The following is a 14,714-nucleotide window of genomic DNA, read 5'->3' on the forward strand; positions in this document are numbered from 1 at the left end:
GTCATTGCTTTTTCTACAGTTTATTACAAGTGCTTTTGTCAGACTTCAGATTTATTTATTTATTCTTTTATGAAAAGGGAAAAAGAGTAGTGCTCATGAGAAAGAGGTTAGGAGTAATGTCAATACTTATAAATCTTCTAATTGGACGATGTGTGATCATTCGCAGTTATATTTTTAGATTTGTTTAGAGCGTAATACCTCAATTTCAATTGCAGCTACAGCTATGCTTCAGATTCGCAATGACTCAGGCCATTTTATAAATCTGGGTGTGTGTTTAAATGTTCTGTTACTTGTACTTAGGATCAAAATCTGAAGGTCTATGTAGATGACAGGAAGCATGCGCTTGGTGTAATACAATGTCAGTGTAAGCCATCGAGGGAAGATTAACTCTGACCTTGTTTGCACCGGCACTTCTGAATAAAAAGGCTGAAGCTGATGAAATGAATTTCAGTGGAGGATACCCCACTCCCTACCCACTTGTATCTGTGCTTTTTCTGAAGTATTATCTTTTGAATTTTATTTTTTTCATTACAGCTGATTCTGAATTTCCTACTTCTAAAGCATATCTGTGCAATAGGAAATATTTTTGTCCCAGCCATTATGTTAATTATATACTCTATAGTGTTGCAAGGCAGCTCAGTAAGGCACTCCCAGACCATAATAAAAATGGTCTGAATAACTACATAAAATGTGGTTTTTTATTTTTATCTCTTCTGTGACTCACTCACACAAGCTAGGGAGGTTAATGAAGTACACAATGTAGGCATCAGAAAAACAAAGCTGCCTGTTCCGCCCAGTTGGACACAGCTGTCCAGTATAGACTATGTCTAGAAATCACATTCTAAAACAATCTATTATTCCAACCCCAAACTAGAGTTACGTAATATACCAATACTGGAAAAGTACTGAAAAACTTCAAATTTTAAACTGTAACAGCATTTTGGGATTTTTTCGGTACCGGAAGTAAAATTCCACTTTCCTCTCAATCCCCAAACATTGGCTACTGCAGTTGTGGAAGAACATCCGTCTCAGAGACTAAACACTTTGTGTTGATCAGGACATCATGGGGAACTCCCTCCACCATATCTTCATTGTGACTGGGACTTCACGGGGGACTCCCCCCCAACCCATCATTTTGACACTATCAGAACTTCATGGCTATCAAAAGGGGAACAGTGCAAAGTGTGGTGTGATAGTGTGGTTCAGCAGGAAGACAAACAACTGGCTGGAGTAAGACAGTTTGGATTGATTTAAAGTTATCCATTATTTGCTTTGGAGCAATTTTGGTACCGGTACTGGGGTCCGAAAGCTGGTGTTGATATCGATGGTCAAAAGAAGTAAAGTTTTACTACCAATCCAATACTAACTCAAACTCCTACTGACCCCATCAATTTCCAGGCTTGTACTGTTTCACCCAGAACTAATCTCAATGTGTCTTTCATAATCCAACATGGTACTTTTACATAAGACATAATATGAAAGGCTAAGGTAGCACACATTGAGGTCTACTCGTCTCCAGGTATAAGTTGTTCATCTCATCCGAGTACACATTCAACGGCAAACTTGCCAGTATGTTTATTCAGAAACAATGCAGTTAACGATTGCCTTAAGTTTTGACGTAATTTACAAATGTACTTCCAGCATTAGCAGACTGGGCAGTGTGAATAAAGAAGGACCAGGACATGGGTTGACCAGATGTTTGCCACATCTTGGATGATATGTGCTTTAATGGAATGTACAGTAACTGCTTATGGTTAACAAAATCCGTTTCATTCTCTCTCAATATGAGTGCAGTAAAGTACTCCGATTACATTAGGACAGTGCTGCAAAATTGACATTTTTTGTTGGCAAAAACATGTTTGTTTGTTATTATTGTTATTTTTTATGTATTATGAAATAAATAGCCTCGACACATAAAAAAGATTTGGGGCGAATAAGTAACACAGATGTGTGCATAGTCGAGTCCAAAACAGAACTGAGGTTACAGGAAAGTTGTCTTGTATTCAAGATAGAAAGGAGGAAGTGATGTCATTGAGGCTCAGAATTGGAAGTGATGTCGTCGGGGCCGAACCTGGCAGAATTTCCCATATCTGGTCTGCAGAGATAAAAGTGGCAGGTTTAGTGCACCCCACCACCTCCTGGCCTGGCATGGAATTACCTTCATTTGGTCCATTTAGCAGCCTCCTATGTGCACATGTGTGACGGTATGTACACCCACACCAAACAAAAACTAGATGTAGTGCCTCAACTGTCGGTTAATGACTTCCTGCGGAGTGGGCATGATGGAGCAAAGCTTGACAGAAATATTCCTGACCTGTCAGCCAGTTCCCTGAGAAATGGCATTAGATAGCCAATATGAACTGCCAAAAACAAAAATTTTTTTCAGTGTAAATACATAGCATACATTCATTGTATTCATCACTTTTAAGGTTTAATATGTCCGTCACATCAATACACATTATAATAAACCAGTAACGGCGCACTGTACAATAATGTGCAGTGAATACACTTGACTTGAGAATTCCTAGTTTTCATCCTCTTTCTCTGTAAGTTTAGCATTCATTTGCTCAGAGGTTGATGCGCTTGCTGCTTCCTGAGCAGCTCTTCTTTTCTCCACCCTAGCGGCCCGCTTCTCTTCTTTCGTCAGCATCTGTTTGCATTAAAAGTGATTAAGTTTGTGTTTGTGTTGCAATTACTTAGTACGTTTTCCTTCATTTTTCACTTAAGCTGGCACTTGAGAGTTCAATGTGCCTCAAGAATGATTTAAGATATGAACAGGTAACGGAAGTGACAGCGAATATGGTAGGGATGCTGCTGCCGAGAGTTGATTCTACAATAAAATAAAATCCAAACATCCATCCATCCATCCATTATCCAACCCGCTATATCCTAACCACAGGGTCACGGGGGTCTGCTTGAGCTAATCCCAGTCAACACAGGGTGCAAGGCAGGAAACAAACCCACCGCAGGGTGCGTGTGCACGCACACACACACACACACACACACACACACACACACACTAGGGACAATTTAGGATCACCAATGCACCTAACCTGCATGTCTTTGGAGTGTGGAAGGAAACCAGAGTACCTGGAGGAAACCCACACAGACACGGAGAACAAGCAAACTCCACGTAGGGAGGTCCCGGAAAGCAAACCCAGGTCTCCACAATAAAATAAAATAAAAATATAAAGAGGAATAACCTTGGAGGTCAATCATCACCCGGAAAGTGGGTAGTAGACGTCACATAGTATATATGTATCAAATTTCAGGTCAATAGGTCAAGTGGTTTGCGAGTTACAGGTGATTTAAAATCCTGGACAGACAAACGAACAGCCACAATAACGTATTATATAATAAGATAAGTCATATGAATTAAGTGAGTCATCATTTAGCTGGTTTGATTGCATTTCCCTGCTTGATCGAGGGTGTCGTCATTTCCCAATTTCTCCCCAAAATGTTGTTTATTTTATTTATTTATTTATTTATTTTTTTGTTCTTTATTTCATCTTATACGATTTCTCGTATTAGAAATTTGTTAGTTTTCGCATACCCCTTGATGTTAGAGCGCAGGGTCAGCCATTGTACAGAGCCCCTGGAGCAATTACAGGTTAAGGGTCTTGCTCAAGGGCCCAGCAGAGTAGGATCTCTTTTGGCAGTGACAGGGATTCGAACCGGCAACCTTCAGGATACCAGCGCAGATCCTTAGCCTCAGAGCCACCACTCCGCCCCGAAATTTTTTTTTTTTTTTTATTTATTTCATCTTATACAATTTCTCGTATTAGAAATTTGTTAGTTTTCGCATACCCCTTGGGATCAGAGCGCAGGGTCAGCCATTGTACAGCGCCCCTGGAGCAATTACAGGTTAAGGGTCTTGCTCTCTTTTGGCAGTGACGGGGATTCGAACTGGCAACCTTCAGGATACCAGCGCAGATCCTTAGCCTCAGAGCCACCACTCCACCACATGCAGTGGTCGGAGTGGCTTTCACGTCAAGTTTTCTTTTGTAAATCCCAGCGCTTGTGCAGGAAGCTGCGTACACTCATTTTGAGCCTCTTTTTGTGAATACGCAAGCTTTCTAAATAAAATGAAGCTCCCGGTGTAATGCCTTTAAGGGGACAGGCTTGTTGAGTTCAGATAGATTCTTAGTACTTACAGAAACACTTAATTACACGTTCAGATTCTTAACACTTGTTGAATCCAAACAGCCAGTGACAAATAATATCGTAGATAAGGTCAAAGCCCGTGGAAATTCCTGATGTACAGGATGGCTGGAGTCTAATCCTGACATTCTGTACAATGGCCTGTATACTGTAGCTTTGTAAACTCACTGGTAAACATATCCCTCTTTTCTGTTTTCTAATTAAATTTTTGGTTTTGTTTTTTATGTTCATCCCCTGCTCTCAAGCTCTCTCTGACAGTTTATAAAGTGTGAAACACACTGAATGAAAACATTCCATTAAACTGGGAAAGCTTCCTGTCATTCATTTTCCAAAGGTACAATCAAGGCTCTTCCCTCTGAAACACTCTCTTTAGCTGATTTTTTTTTTTAACATAATTGCTTAATTGCACTTTTTACCGCACAGCTGTTATTACCCCTGCTACAATGGTTAAACAAGTTCAGACTGATATGAGATGCCAGAAGCAGAAAGAGTGTTGTTTTACCAAAGATAAATTAACCTGATGAATTCAGTGAGAAGACATTCCTTATCGTACTACTAACTAACTGAGGATTAACAACCAAGGTAATGTACTTTTAAAAAGTGGGACACAGTCAATGCACTCTGGATAATTAATTCCAGATTGAAATCATTTAATACAAACATAGTCTTTCCTTGTGTCATGTGTTTCAGAGGTTTTTGTTTCTTTTAATTATAAGTTTCAGTTGGAGAATGCAGAAAGCTAATAATGCAGAATTATGCAATAATTTGCAATTCATTCCTTGTGTGATCGGGCGATGTGTGTTTCTGTATACAGTATTCCAACTGACAACTTAATCTCTAAATAATAAATTACCACAACCTAACAGTTACTCTAATTTAGGGTTGCAAGGTGCCAACCCATTACAGGGCCAGTTCAGAGTCACCAGTTAGGCTTAGTGGCATGTGTATGATAGATGAAGCAGGAAGACCAGAGTGCCTGGCAGACAACACAATTGTGTTGCAGCCAGAATGCATGGTGTGGAGATTAGCTCTCTTTAGTCTCCAAAGAAAATGCAATCACTGCTGCGCCTTCTTGGCTATAGAGGTGGTATTTAGGGACTGTGTAAAATCATCCACAGTGTGGATGCCCAAAAATTTGGTAATTTTGACCCTCCCAACAGTAAACCTGTTAATGTAGACAGGAGTGGGCCAGTTTACGACTTCCATTTCTTTTGCTTTGTCCACAGTAAGAGAAAGTTTGCTGCTCTTAATGGTCATACAAAAAAAGACATTGCAGCACTGGAGAAGGTCCAGAGAAGAGTGACTAGGCCGACTCCAGGGCTATAAGAGACGAGTTATGAGGAAAGATTAAAAGAGCTGAGCCTTTTCAGTTGAAGCCATAAGGGGAATTAGTCCAGTGGATCGTGACTGTGACTTTAAAATGAGTTCATCAAGAACACAGGGACACAGTTGGAAACTTGTTAAGGGAAAATTTCACACAAACATTAGGAAGTTTTTCTTCACCAAGAGAGCCACAGACACATGAAATAAGTGACCAAGTAGTGTGGCAGACAGCAGGACTTTAGGGACTTTCAAAACTTAACTTGATGTCATTTTGGAAGAATTAAGTGGGTAGGACTGGTGACTTTTGTTGAGCTGAATGGTCTGTTCTTGTCTTTACACAGAGAACCAAAGACACATGGAATAAGTTACAAAGTAGTGTGGTAGACAGTTTGACTTCAGGGACTTTCATAACATGACTTGTTGTTATTTTGGAAGAAGTAACTCTTAAATTGCCACATAATTGAGGATTAATGCACCCCTGTACGCCAAATACTTTTTTGCTGCACTTTTTAAGTAAACGTCACAATTCACCAAGAAAAAGTGAAATGTTAATGGAATACATTTTTTTTTCATGCAGATCATCACAATTACTGCAATACTGATCATTTTACACACTGCCAATGAAGTGTAAAAAGTATTAAAACAAACTACTGGAAGAATATGTAGAAGGTGCAACTGACGCCACTGATGAAATTCAGTAAATCACCAAACCAACTGTGCTTGAAAAGGCTGCACGTAAGCACACAGAGGCCAATGCTGATGTTGTCAGGCTAGTCTAGTGCAGTGGCTGAATCCCAGGGACAGTGATGCTTCAGTGATGCTGGGGGGCGGCAGTGGTCATGAGCTGGCTGCTCATCGAATCTGCGGCACTGACTGATCAGCTCCGGCATGCTGGGAAACTGCAAAAACCGGGAAGCAACTATGGCTGATTGCAGCAATCAATGAATGTACATCGCTGAATATACTCGGCTCCAGCATGTTGCATTGGGGACCGACTATAACCAGTTCTGGTAGTTTAAGGGTTAAGCAGACAGGAGTGGCAGCTTTGTTAGGCTGAAGGGCCTGTTCTCGTCTAGATTGTTCTAATGTGTTAAGGTCCCTCTTCCACGTATGCCATTTCATCATTATTATTAATGGGGTCCACCAATCAACAAACGTGACAATGTGGTTAGTTGTGAACAGTCATGGGTCAGCCCACAAAAAGCACAACATCGCTCGCTGCTCTTTGGTGCACACAGAGTGGGGAGCGGTCATGTTTACTTCTAGAAAACAACAAGAGAAACTGACTGATCAAGATCAGAACTTTACCATCGTGACCACAGGAGCGCAAACAAAATTATCACAAAACTACGGATATTGAAATGACTTACCCTTAGATTTAATTATAATTACATATGCTATTTTTGTGATAACTGCTTGCAGCACTGTGTGCCTGTAATCAGTGAAGATCACTATACAATAAATAAGTTGTATTGTAAATATTTCCATTTTTCTCGGGGTAGACTTCATGTTTCCCATGGAAACAGCGGTCATAGAAAATGTATTCTACCCTAAAAAATATCAGGCAGTATTTTAAAAATTTGCTTTGTGGAATAAAAATGCATAATATGTTGCACACATGTCTCAGTGATATTTCTTATTTTGTATTTGTTTTATCAGTGCGGCACCATAGACTACGGACTGTACATGAACCTGACCGAGAGGAATCTCCAAGATGCGCAGAAGTTTATCCTCATGCACGAAGTGGTGCAGCCAGTCATTCCTATCCCCTTCTTCATGGAGGACAACAGCCGCTTCACTCACATTGTGGTGGACGTGGTTCAGGGCAAGGACATGCTCTACCATATTTTTTATCTAGCAACAGGTAATAACCAACATATAGAAATTGTGTGTGGTTTTTTTTCTATTTCTATCTAATATGAAATGCACTTACTGTATAGTATTCACCCCTGTTTTGATTGATTGCTGGAACAAAATGAAGGCAGATTTTAAGTGGGAGGACAATTCAGCTGTAGTGCTCCCATGCTTATCTGCTGCAACTCATATTAGGCTTTGTTTTCAGTGATCCTGTTTATAATACAGTATATAGACAAGGAGCCGCTTTGAAATAACACCATTATACAGAAAAAAGGGACAATAATCTGAAAATGATTTTTTTTTCTCATTTTGCTGCTTTTATTGAGTAAAGAAAAAAGTTAACAGCTCATCTTCCATCAAGCTAATACTTTCAGAGGTTTGGCACATTTCACTATGCAAAGAGTAATTTAAAATATGGCTGTGGTACGCTGTGCGAGGACTCCCCCTCCCTGGGCTCATGTTTAAAAACCACTGAAGTGCAGCAGCACTTGCATATGGACCCAACGGCCTGAAATAAAAAGATGTATTGTTATTCCAGTCTTTCAGATTTATGAGCAGGTTTTTCTTTTTTTTTTTCACAGCAAGTGCTGGATATTAGGGCATTAAGGTGTAACTGTATTGAAACATGAAAGCCTCCATTCACTGGTATTAATGTTAACTCTTCAGACTGACATGTGCACTCCATATGTAAAGAAAACATTGGCGAAACCCCAGAGCTTCCTGTGGCTAAGGCCTGCCGATTCGGTAGAGTGGCGTGAAATTGCAGCCAGTCACCTGTCAAGCACACGCGGAAGAGTAATGAGAAGCAGATACACTTTTCCATTTGACATCTGAATCGGTAGCAGCCTGAGGTGGAGGCCCATGTTAACGTGGCTTGTTGACTTTCACTTCTATATTGTGATTTTTTTTTTTGGCTTTGCCCTTTTAATACCTGCTTGAGATTACCGAGGCTGGAATGTGAGACGTAGTAAACTAATAGTCTTCCTATTAAAAATAGTTAATCTAATTTAACTAAATAATAAAATAAGGCTTCTGTTATACATATATATATATATATCAAAGGCTGTACAATATTAAACAAAACCGCATATAATAAATATAAGGAAGCCTGCCAAGTCAGTGTGAGTGAAAGGAGCTAATATGGAATTTTCAGCCTATATTTACAAAAAAAAAAAGAAAAAAAGGATGAGAGAGAAAAGAGAAGAACACTACAAAACATTTGCATGGTATCCATCCATCCATCCATCCATTGTCTCCCGCTTATCCGAGGTCGGGTCGCGGTGGCAGCAGCTTGAGCAGAGATGCCCAGACTTCCCTCTCCCCAGCCACTTCTTCTAGCTCTTCCGGGAGAATCCCGAGGCGTTCCCAGGCCAGCCGGGAGACATAGTCCCTCCAGCGTGTCCTGGGTCTTCCCCGGGGCCTCCTCCTGGTTAGATGTGCCCGGAACACCTCACCAGGGAGGTGTCCAGGAGGCATCCTGATCAGATGCCCGAGCCACCTCATCTGACTCCTCTCGATGCGGAGGAGCAGCGGCTCTACTCTGAGCCCCTCCCGGATGACTGAGCTTCTCACCCTATCTTTAAGGGAAAGCCCAGACACCCTGCGAAGGAAACTCATTTCAGCGGCTTGTATTCGCGATCTCGTTCTTTCGGTCACTACCCATAGTTCATGACCATAGGTGAGGGTAGGAACGTAGATCGACTGGTAAATTGAGAGCTTCGCCTTGCAGCTCAGCTCCTTTTTCACCACGACAGACCGATGCAACACCCGCATTACTGCGGATGCCGCTCCATTCTTCCCTCACTCGTGAACAAGACCCCGAGATACTTGAACTCCTCCACTTGGGGCAGGATCTCGCTACCAACCCTGAGAGGGCACTGCACCCTTTTCCGGCTGAGGACCATGGTCTCGGATTTGGAGGTGCTGATTCTCATCCCAGCCGCTTCACACTCGGCTGCGAACCGATCCAGAGAGAGCTGAAGATCACGGCCTGATGAAGCAAACAGGACAACATCATCTGCAAAAAGCAGTGACCCAATCCTGAGCCCACCAAACCGGACCCCCACAACGCCCTGGCTGTGCCTAGAAATTCTGTCCATAAAAGTTATGAACAGAATCGGTGACAAAGGGCAGCCCTGGCAGAGTCCAACTCTCACTGGAAACGGGTTCGACTTACTGCCGGCAATGCGGACCAAGCTCTGGCAACGATCATACAGGGACCGAACAGCCCTTAATTTGCATGGTATTATTATTATTATTATTACCACGCTTATTTTAACTTCACCTGTTTGTTGTCTGGTACAAATCTTGTAATCGATATTTAACTCACTTCCTATTGTCCAAATGACTTGACATTTTGCACACTTACTCACTTCTGATGACAATACATGAATCAATAATCAGTTTCACTAAATGATCAATCAATTAATTCATGTTAATTAAGAAATGAAATTTTCATATGAATAGATGGCGCTAGTAACGGATAGAAATATTAAAGGAAGTGTTAAAATATTGATTATAAAATTATACTAAAACAAACCCAAGACTAAAAAGTTGAAAATAATATATATATATATATATATATAAAATACTTTTTCAAAATCATGCTTATATTAAGTTAAAAAGTGTACTAAAAAGAGAAAAATAAGTCTCTCAGACATCACTCATAAAATAAAAGCGTGGTTGCTTTTCATCAGTCAACATTCAAAAAACACTTCTTAAAATCTTAGCAAAAGCACACACCTTTTATTTTACGAGTGATGTCTGAGAGACTTATTTTTCTCTTTTTAGTACACTTTTTAACTTAATATAAGCGTGATTTTGAAACAGTATTTTTTTACAGTAATCCATCGCTATATTGCGCTTCGACATTCGTGGCTTCACTCTATTGCGGATTTTATATGTAAGCATATTTAAATATATATCGCGGATTTTTTGCTGGTTCGCGGATTTCTGCAGACAATGGGTCTTTTAATTTCTGGTACATGCTTCCTCAGTTGGTTTGCCCAGTTGATTTCATACAAGGGACGCTATTGGCAGATGGCTGAGAAGCTACCCAACCAGAGCGCGTATTACGTATTAAATATAACTCCTCAAATCTATTGTGAGCACGGGGGCTGTTCGCACCCCTAGAAGATACGGCCGCTCCTCAAAAAACACTGAAAGATTACCTTCACATTGTTCTCTTCCTTGCTGGGCTTAAATGTGGCTGCTTTGTCAAGCGATATGATTCCCGCACGGTGCTTCGCATGCTTAAAAGCTCGAACGGCACATATAGATTTTTGATTGTTTGTTTTTCTCTCACTCTCTCTCTGACATTCTCTGCTCCTGACGGAGGGGGTGTGAGCAGAGGGGCTGTTCGCACCACTAGACGATACGGACGCTCCTCTAAAAAAATGTTGAAAGACTACCTTTACATTGCTCCCTTTCTAGCAGCTGCGTTGTCCGGCGGTGCTTCGCATACTTAAAAGCCAAACAGCCCTATTGATTTGTTTGCTTTTCTCTCTCTCACTCTGACATTCTCTGCTCCTGACGCGCACTCCTTTGAAGAGGAAGATATGTTTGCATTCTTTTAATTGTGAGACGGAACTGTCATCTCTGTCTTGTCATGGAGCACAGTTTAAACTTTTGAAAAAGAGACAAATGTTTGTTTGCAGTGTTTGAATAAAGTTCCTGTCTCTCTACAACCTCCTGTGTTTCTGTGCAAATCTGTGACCCAAGCATGACAATATAAAAATAACCATATAAACATATGGTTTCTACTTCGCGGATTTTCACCTTTTGCGGGGGGTTCTAGAATGCAACCCCCACGATCGAGGAGGGATTACTGTATATATACAGTATATTATTTGAGACAGATTTGAAACTGGTCATAAAAATGAATATCCTGTACTTGTAGTGTCTTTCCCTACCCAATAAAATGCCAAGGGAGCCACAAATGCAAAATAATACCTTTATTATTTTAAACATACAAGGGGGCACAAAGTACAAGTTAAAATTGTGACTGCTGTTGCAGGGGGATGCAGCAGCCCTTCAGAAACCCCCTCTTAAACAGTTTTACAATGGGAAACAGACTCACTGCACGATCAGCTGCCGGCTTGCTGCATGACGTGCTTCTCGCGCGGAGCTACGAACATTTAAAAGACCGAGCCGCGGCCATCCTGAGGTCTCTCACACTCCTGTCTCTCTTCCTCCAGACTTCCTCCACTCAAGTCACAAGTCTGCGTCACATTTGAAGTTCCTTGTGAGGCTGGACTTGTGTTTATATCTGGTAGAAGAGCAATAAGCTCCTTGGAAAACCTGTTGAACTCTCCTGTGCAACTCTGTGACCCAAGCTTCACAAAATATGAATAAATTGAACACCTGTAGCCCTGTGATGCCATTTACCCAGGCTTGAACCCCTGCCTGTCTGCTGGGGTGGCTCACCAATGAACCCATCTCCAAAGTTCCACCAAAAGATCTCAGTTTTGTCACCTCAGATTTCTTTCTGTCTCCTTTATGCCACATAGTGTCTTCACCCCAACTCTCCTGATTGAACTTCTGGGACAACATGGCTTTACACTCCTGCCTTGGCTTGCTTCTCAGTATGCACTGGAACCGATTCTGGGATCAAGTACTGACCTTTGTTTGCCTCACATGTGTGAAAGTAAAGCCCCCTTTAGCTGTCTCCTGTGTCCAACAGGGCGGAATCTCGTAGACAACTTCTAAGTAGTCTGCCACAGAAATGGCAACCTGTTTTCAGTTCTTTTGTGGAGGACCATCTGCTGCACACTTAATGAGTTAGAGCAGTGATTCTTAAACTTTTGCTTTCTTGCGACTCAACAACTCTAGTGTTTGGATGGGGGGAGCTCCCCTTTGGAGAATCACCATCAACTGTCACCCGAGAATTGCCAATGCAGATTATAGCATATCAATGGGATTTACTGTAAGCCCGTGGCGACCCATCACCAGACACACTTCTATTTTTCCTTAACTGCTACTGTGAATCTGCAATATTCCCAACTAAAATCCAGAAATCATGTAACCCAAAATGGTTTGCGACCCACAGTTTAAGAATCTATGGGTTAGAGCATCATGGTATAATTGACTTTGTGCCTTCTTCTTGACCTCATCCTTAGAAGAGTGCAATAGGCCCATTTAGTGATGAGTGAAATTGTTGTTTCAATTTACATACAGTTTCATGAAAATAACACTAAAATATGTTTTGTAGGTGAATTCAAAATTGCAAAATTCATTAAAAAGATTTTTTTTCAGGTTATATGTGTTACGGTCTTTGATTTTCAAAAATGTATAGCAAAAATTCTACCCGAATTTATAACTAATTATATATTGATTACAACGTTTTGACAAACAGAGAGTTAAAATCTAATGTTTATTTTTATGTTTTTTGCACCTTAACAAAATTTTAAAAACCTTAAAACAAACTCTCATCTCTCATGTGCCTCCATTTTGTGGATCCCATTGGTTGCTGGGGGTGTGTTCTCAGAGGTCGTGACTCTGACCTCATTAGGTCAAGAGTTTAAAGGTTGACTCAAGCAGCCGTGTTTTACCTGAGTTGGCAGATAAACCTTTAATTGTTGTGTTAAAGTCTGTTGCTTTTGATTTTTCCTAGTGATCAAATCCTTGCTATTATGTATCTTCTTGACTTTAAATTTTGGTTTTGATGAAAGAAACTTTTTTGTTTTCTTGATTTCTTTCACTTTGCTCTTACTTCTGATTTTTTTAATATGCTTCCAGTTTGTTTGTTTCTGACCTTGGCCTCCTTTTTGTCTTTGTGTTTCTCCCAGTCTTAATTTAAATAAAAAAAATTACTGTGCTGTAACCTTTCACTATAATAAGATTTTTTTTGTGTGAGAAACAAGCTTTGTTCACACTTTCATTTTTACATGTTCTTTTTTGCAGCTGCATAATGCATATAAGCTGTCATTCATCAGTTGCTCTGACTCAAAAAGAGAAGTAACGTTTGTAATAAAAGAGATTGAGAGATGAGAATTAGTCAAGAAACCAAGCTGAGGTCATAACCAAAATCTCTACAACAACATTTATTTCTATACCACATTATCAGACACAGAATACAGCTCAAAGTGCATTGTGTGATGTGATCGGAAATTGCAAGAAAACAATAACAAGCTGAATTAGAGTAACTAATAAAAATATATCAGTATGACCTTACGTAACATCCATATAAAATAAATAAAAAATCAGAGTCTAATATATAGTATTACATTTTAAGGCTCTAAAGTGGAGTCCGGTGATAAACTCAGATGGCCGGGAGAACATAAAAAACAAACAGACAAACAAACAAACAAACTCTGGTAAACTGGAGACAAAAAAACAAAATCTGCAGGGGTTCCAAGACCAAAACAAACCCTCAGCCCTACTGGGCATTCTACATAGCATAGATGTTCATAAGTTGTTCCTCATTTTCTCCAGGCTTCTTCCCAGAGGATTTGTCGCAGTAGTTGTCATGAACAGCTGGGGCACCCACCTTCATACGAGCCTGCATAACACCTCACTGTGACTTTGACCACCAAGTCAGAGGTTTTCTTTCTTTTTAATTTTCTTGCCTTTTAGTCATTCTGGTGTGTTTTCAGATCATAGTGTATGTGTGTGTACAGTATGTATGTGTATATATATATATATATATATATATATATATATATATATATATATATATATATATATATTACATACATACATAGTTAGGATATAGCAGGTTGGATAATGACTGACTGACTGACAAATATATGTGTATATATGTCAGCCAGTCAGTCATTATCCAACCCGCTATATCCTAACTACAGTGTCCACTGGAGCCAATCCCAGCCATTACAGGGTGCAAGGCAGGAAACAAATCCCAGGAAGGTTGCCAGCCCACCGCAGGGCACACACACTCATACACTAAGCACACTCTAGGGACAATTTAGGATCGCCAATGCACCTAACCTGCATGTCTTTGGACTGTGGGAGGAAACCGGAGCACCCGGAGGAATCCCATGCAGACATGGGGAGAACATGCAAACTCCATGCAGAGAGGACCTGGGAAGCGAACCCAAGTCTCCTTACTACAGCAGCATGTGTGTGTATATATTATGTGTGTGTGTGTATGTATGTACAGTATATATATATATATATATATATATATATATATATATATATATATATATATATATATATATATATGTGTGTGTGTGTGTATATGTATGTATATTTTATATATATCTACCTATTTATTTATTTAAAGAGCTTTTTTAAAAAGTTAAACCCCCCACATCTATCTATCTATCTATCTATCTATCTATCTATCTATCTATCTATCTATCTATCTATCTATCTATCTATCTATCTATCTATCTATCTATCTATCTGTCACA

The 14,714-nt window shown here is 40.1% G+C and overlaps 1 protein-coding gene across 3 annotated transcripts in view; it reads left to right on the forward strand.

The window, feature by feature from the left end:
* The window catches only part of sema5a (sema domain, seven thrombospondin repeats (type 1 and type 1-like), transmembrane domain (TM) and short cytoplasmic domain, (semaphorin) 5A), an 857,644-nt gene that overhangs the window by 594,835 nt on the left and 248,095 nt on the right, over nucleotides 1-14,714 (forward strand). For all 3 annotated transcript variants that reach the window (XR_007935331.1, XR_007935332.1, XM_028803411.2), the window contains exon 10: nucleotides 7,144-7,348. Coding sequence is in view for 1 of the 3 variants with exons in the window: in XM_028803411.2 (XP_028659244.2) it covers nucleotides 7,144-7,348 (205 nt within the window). In the remaining 2 variants the exon portion in view is untranslated. The remainder of the gene's footprint in view (nucleotides 1-7,143; nucleotides 7,349-14,714) is intronic.

Source organism: Erpetoichthys calabaricus, chromosome 6, assembly GCF_900747795.2.
Source record: "Erpetoichthys calabaricus chromosome 6, fErpCal1.3, whole genome shotgun sequence".
Taxonomy (NCBI): domain Eukaryota; kingdom Metazoa; phylum Chordata; class Cladistia; order Polypteriformes; family Polypteridae; genus Erpetoichthys; species Erpetoichthys calabaricus.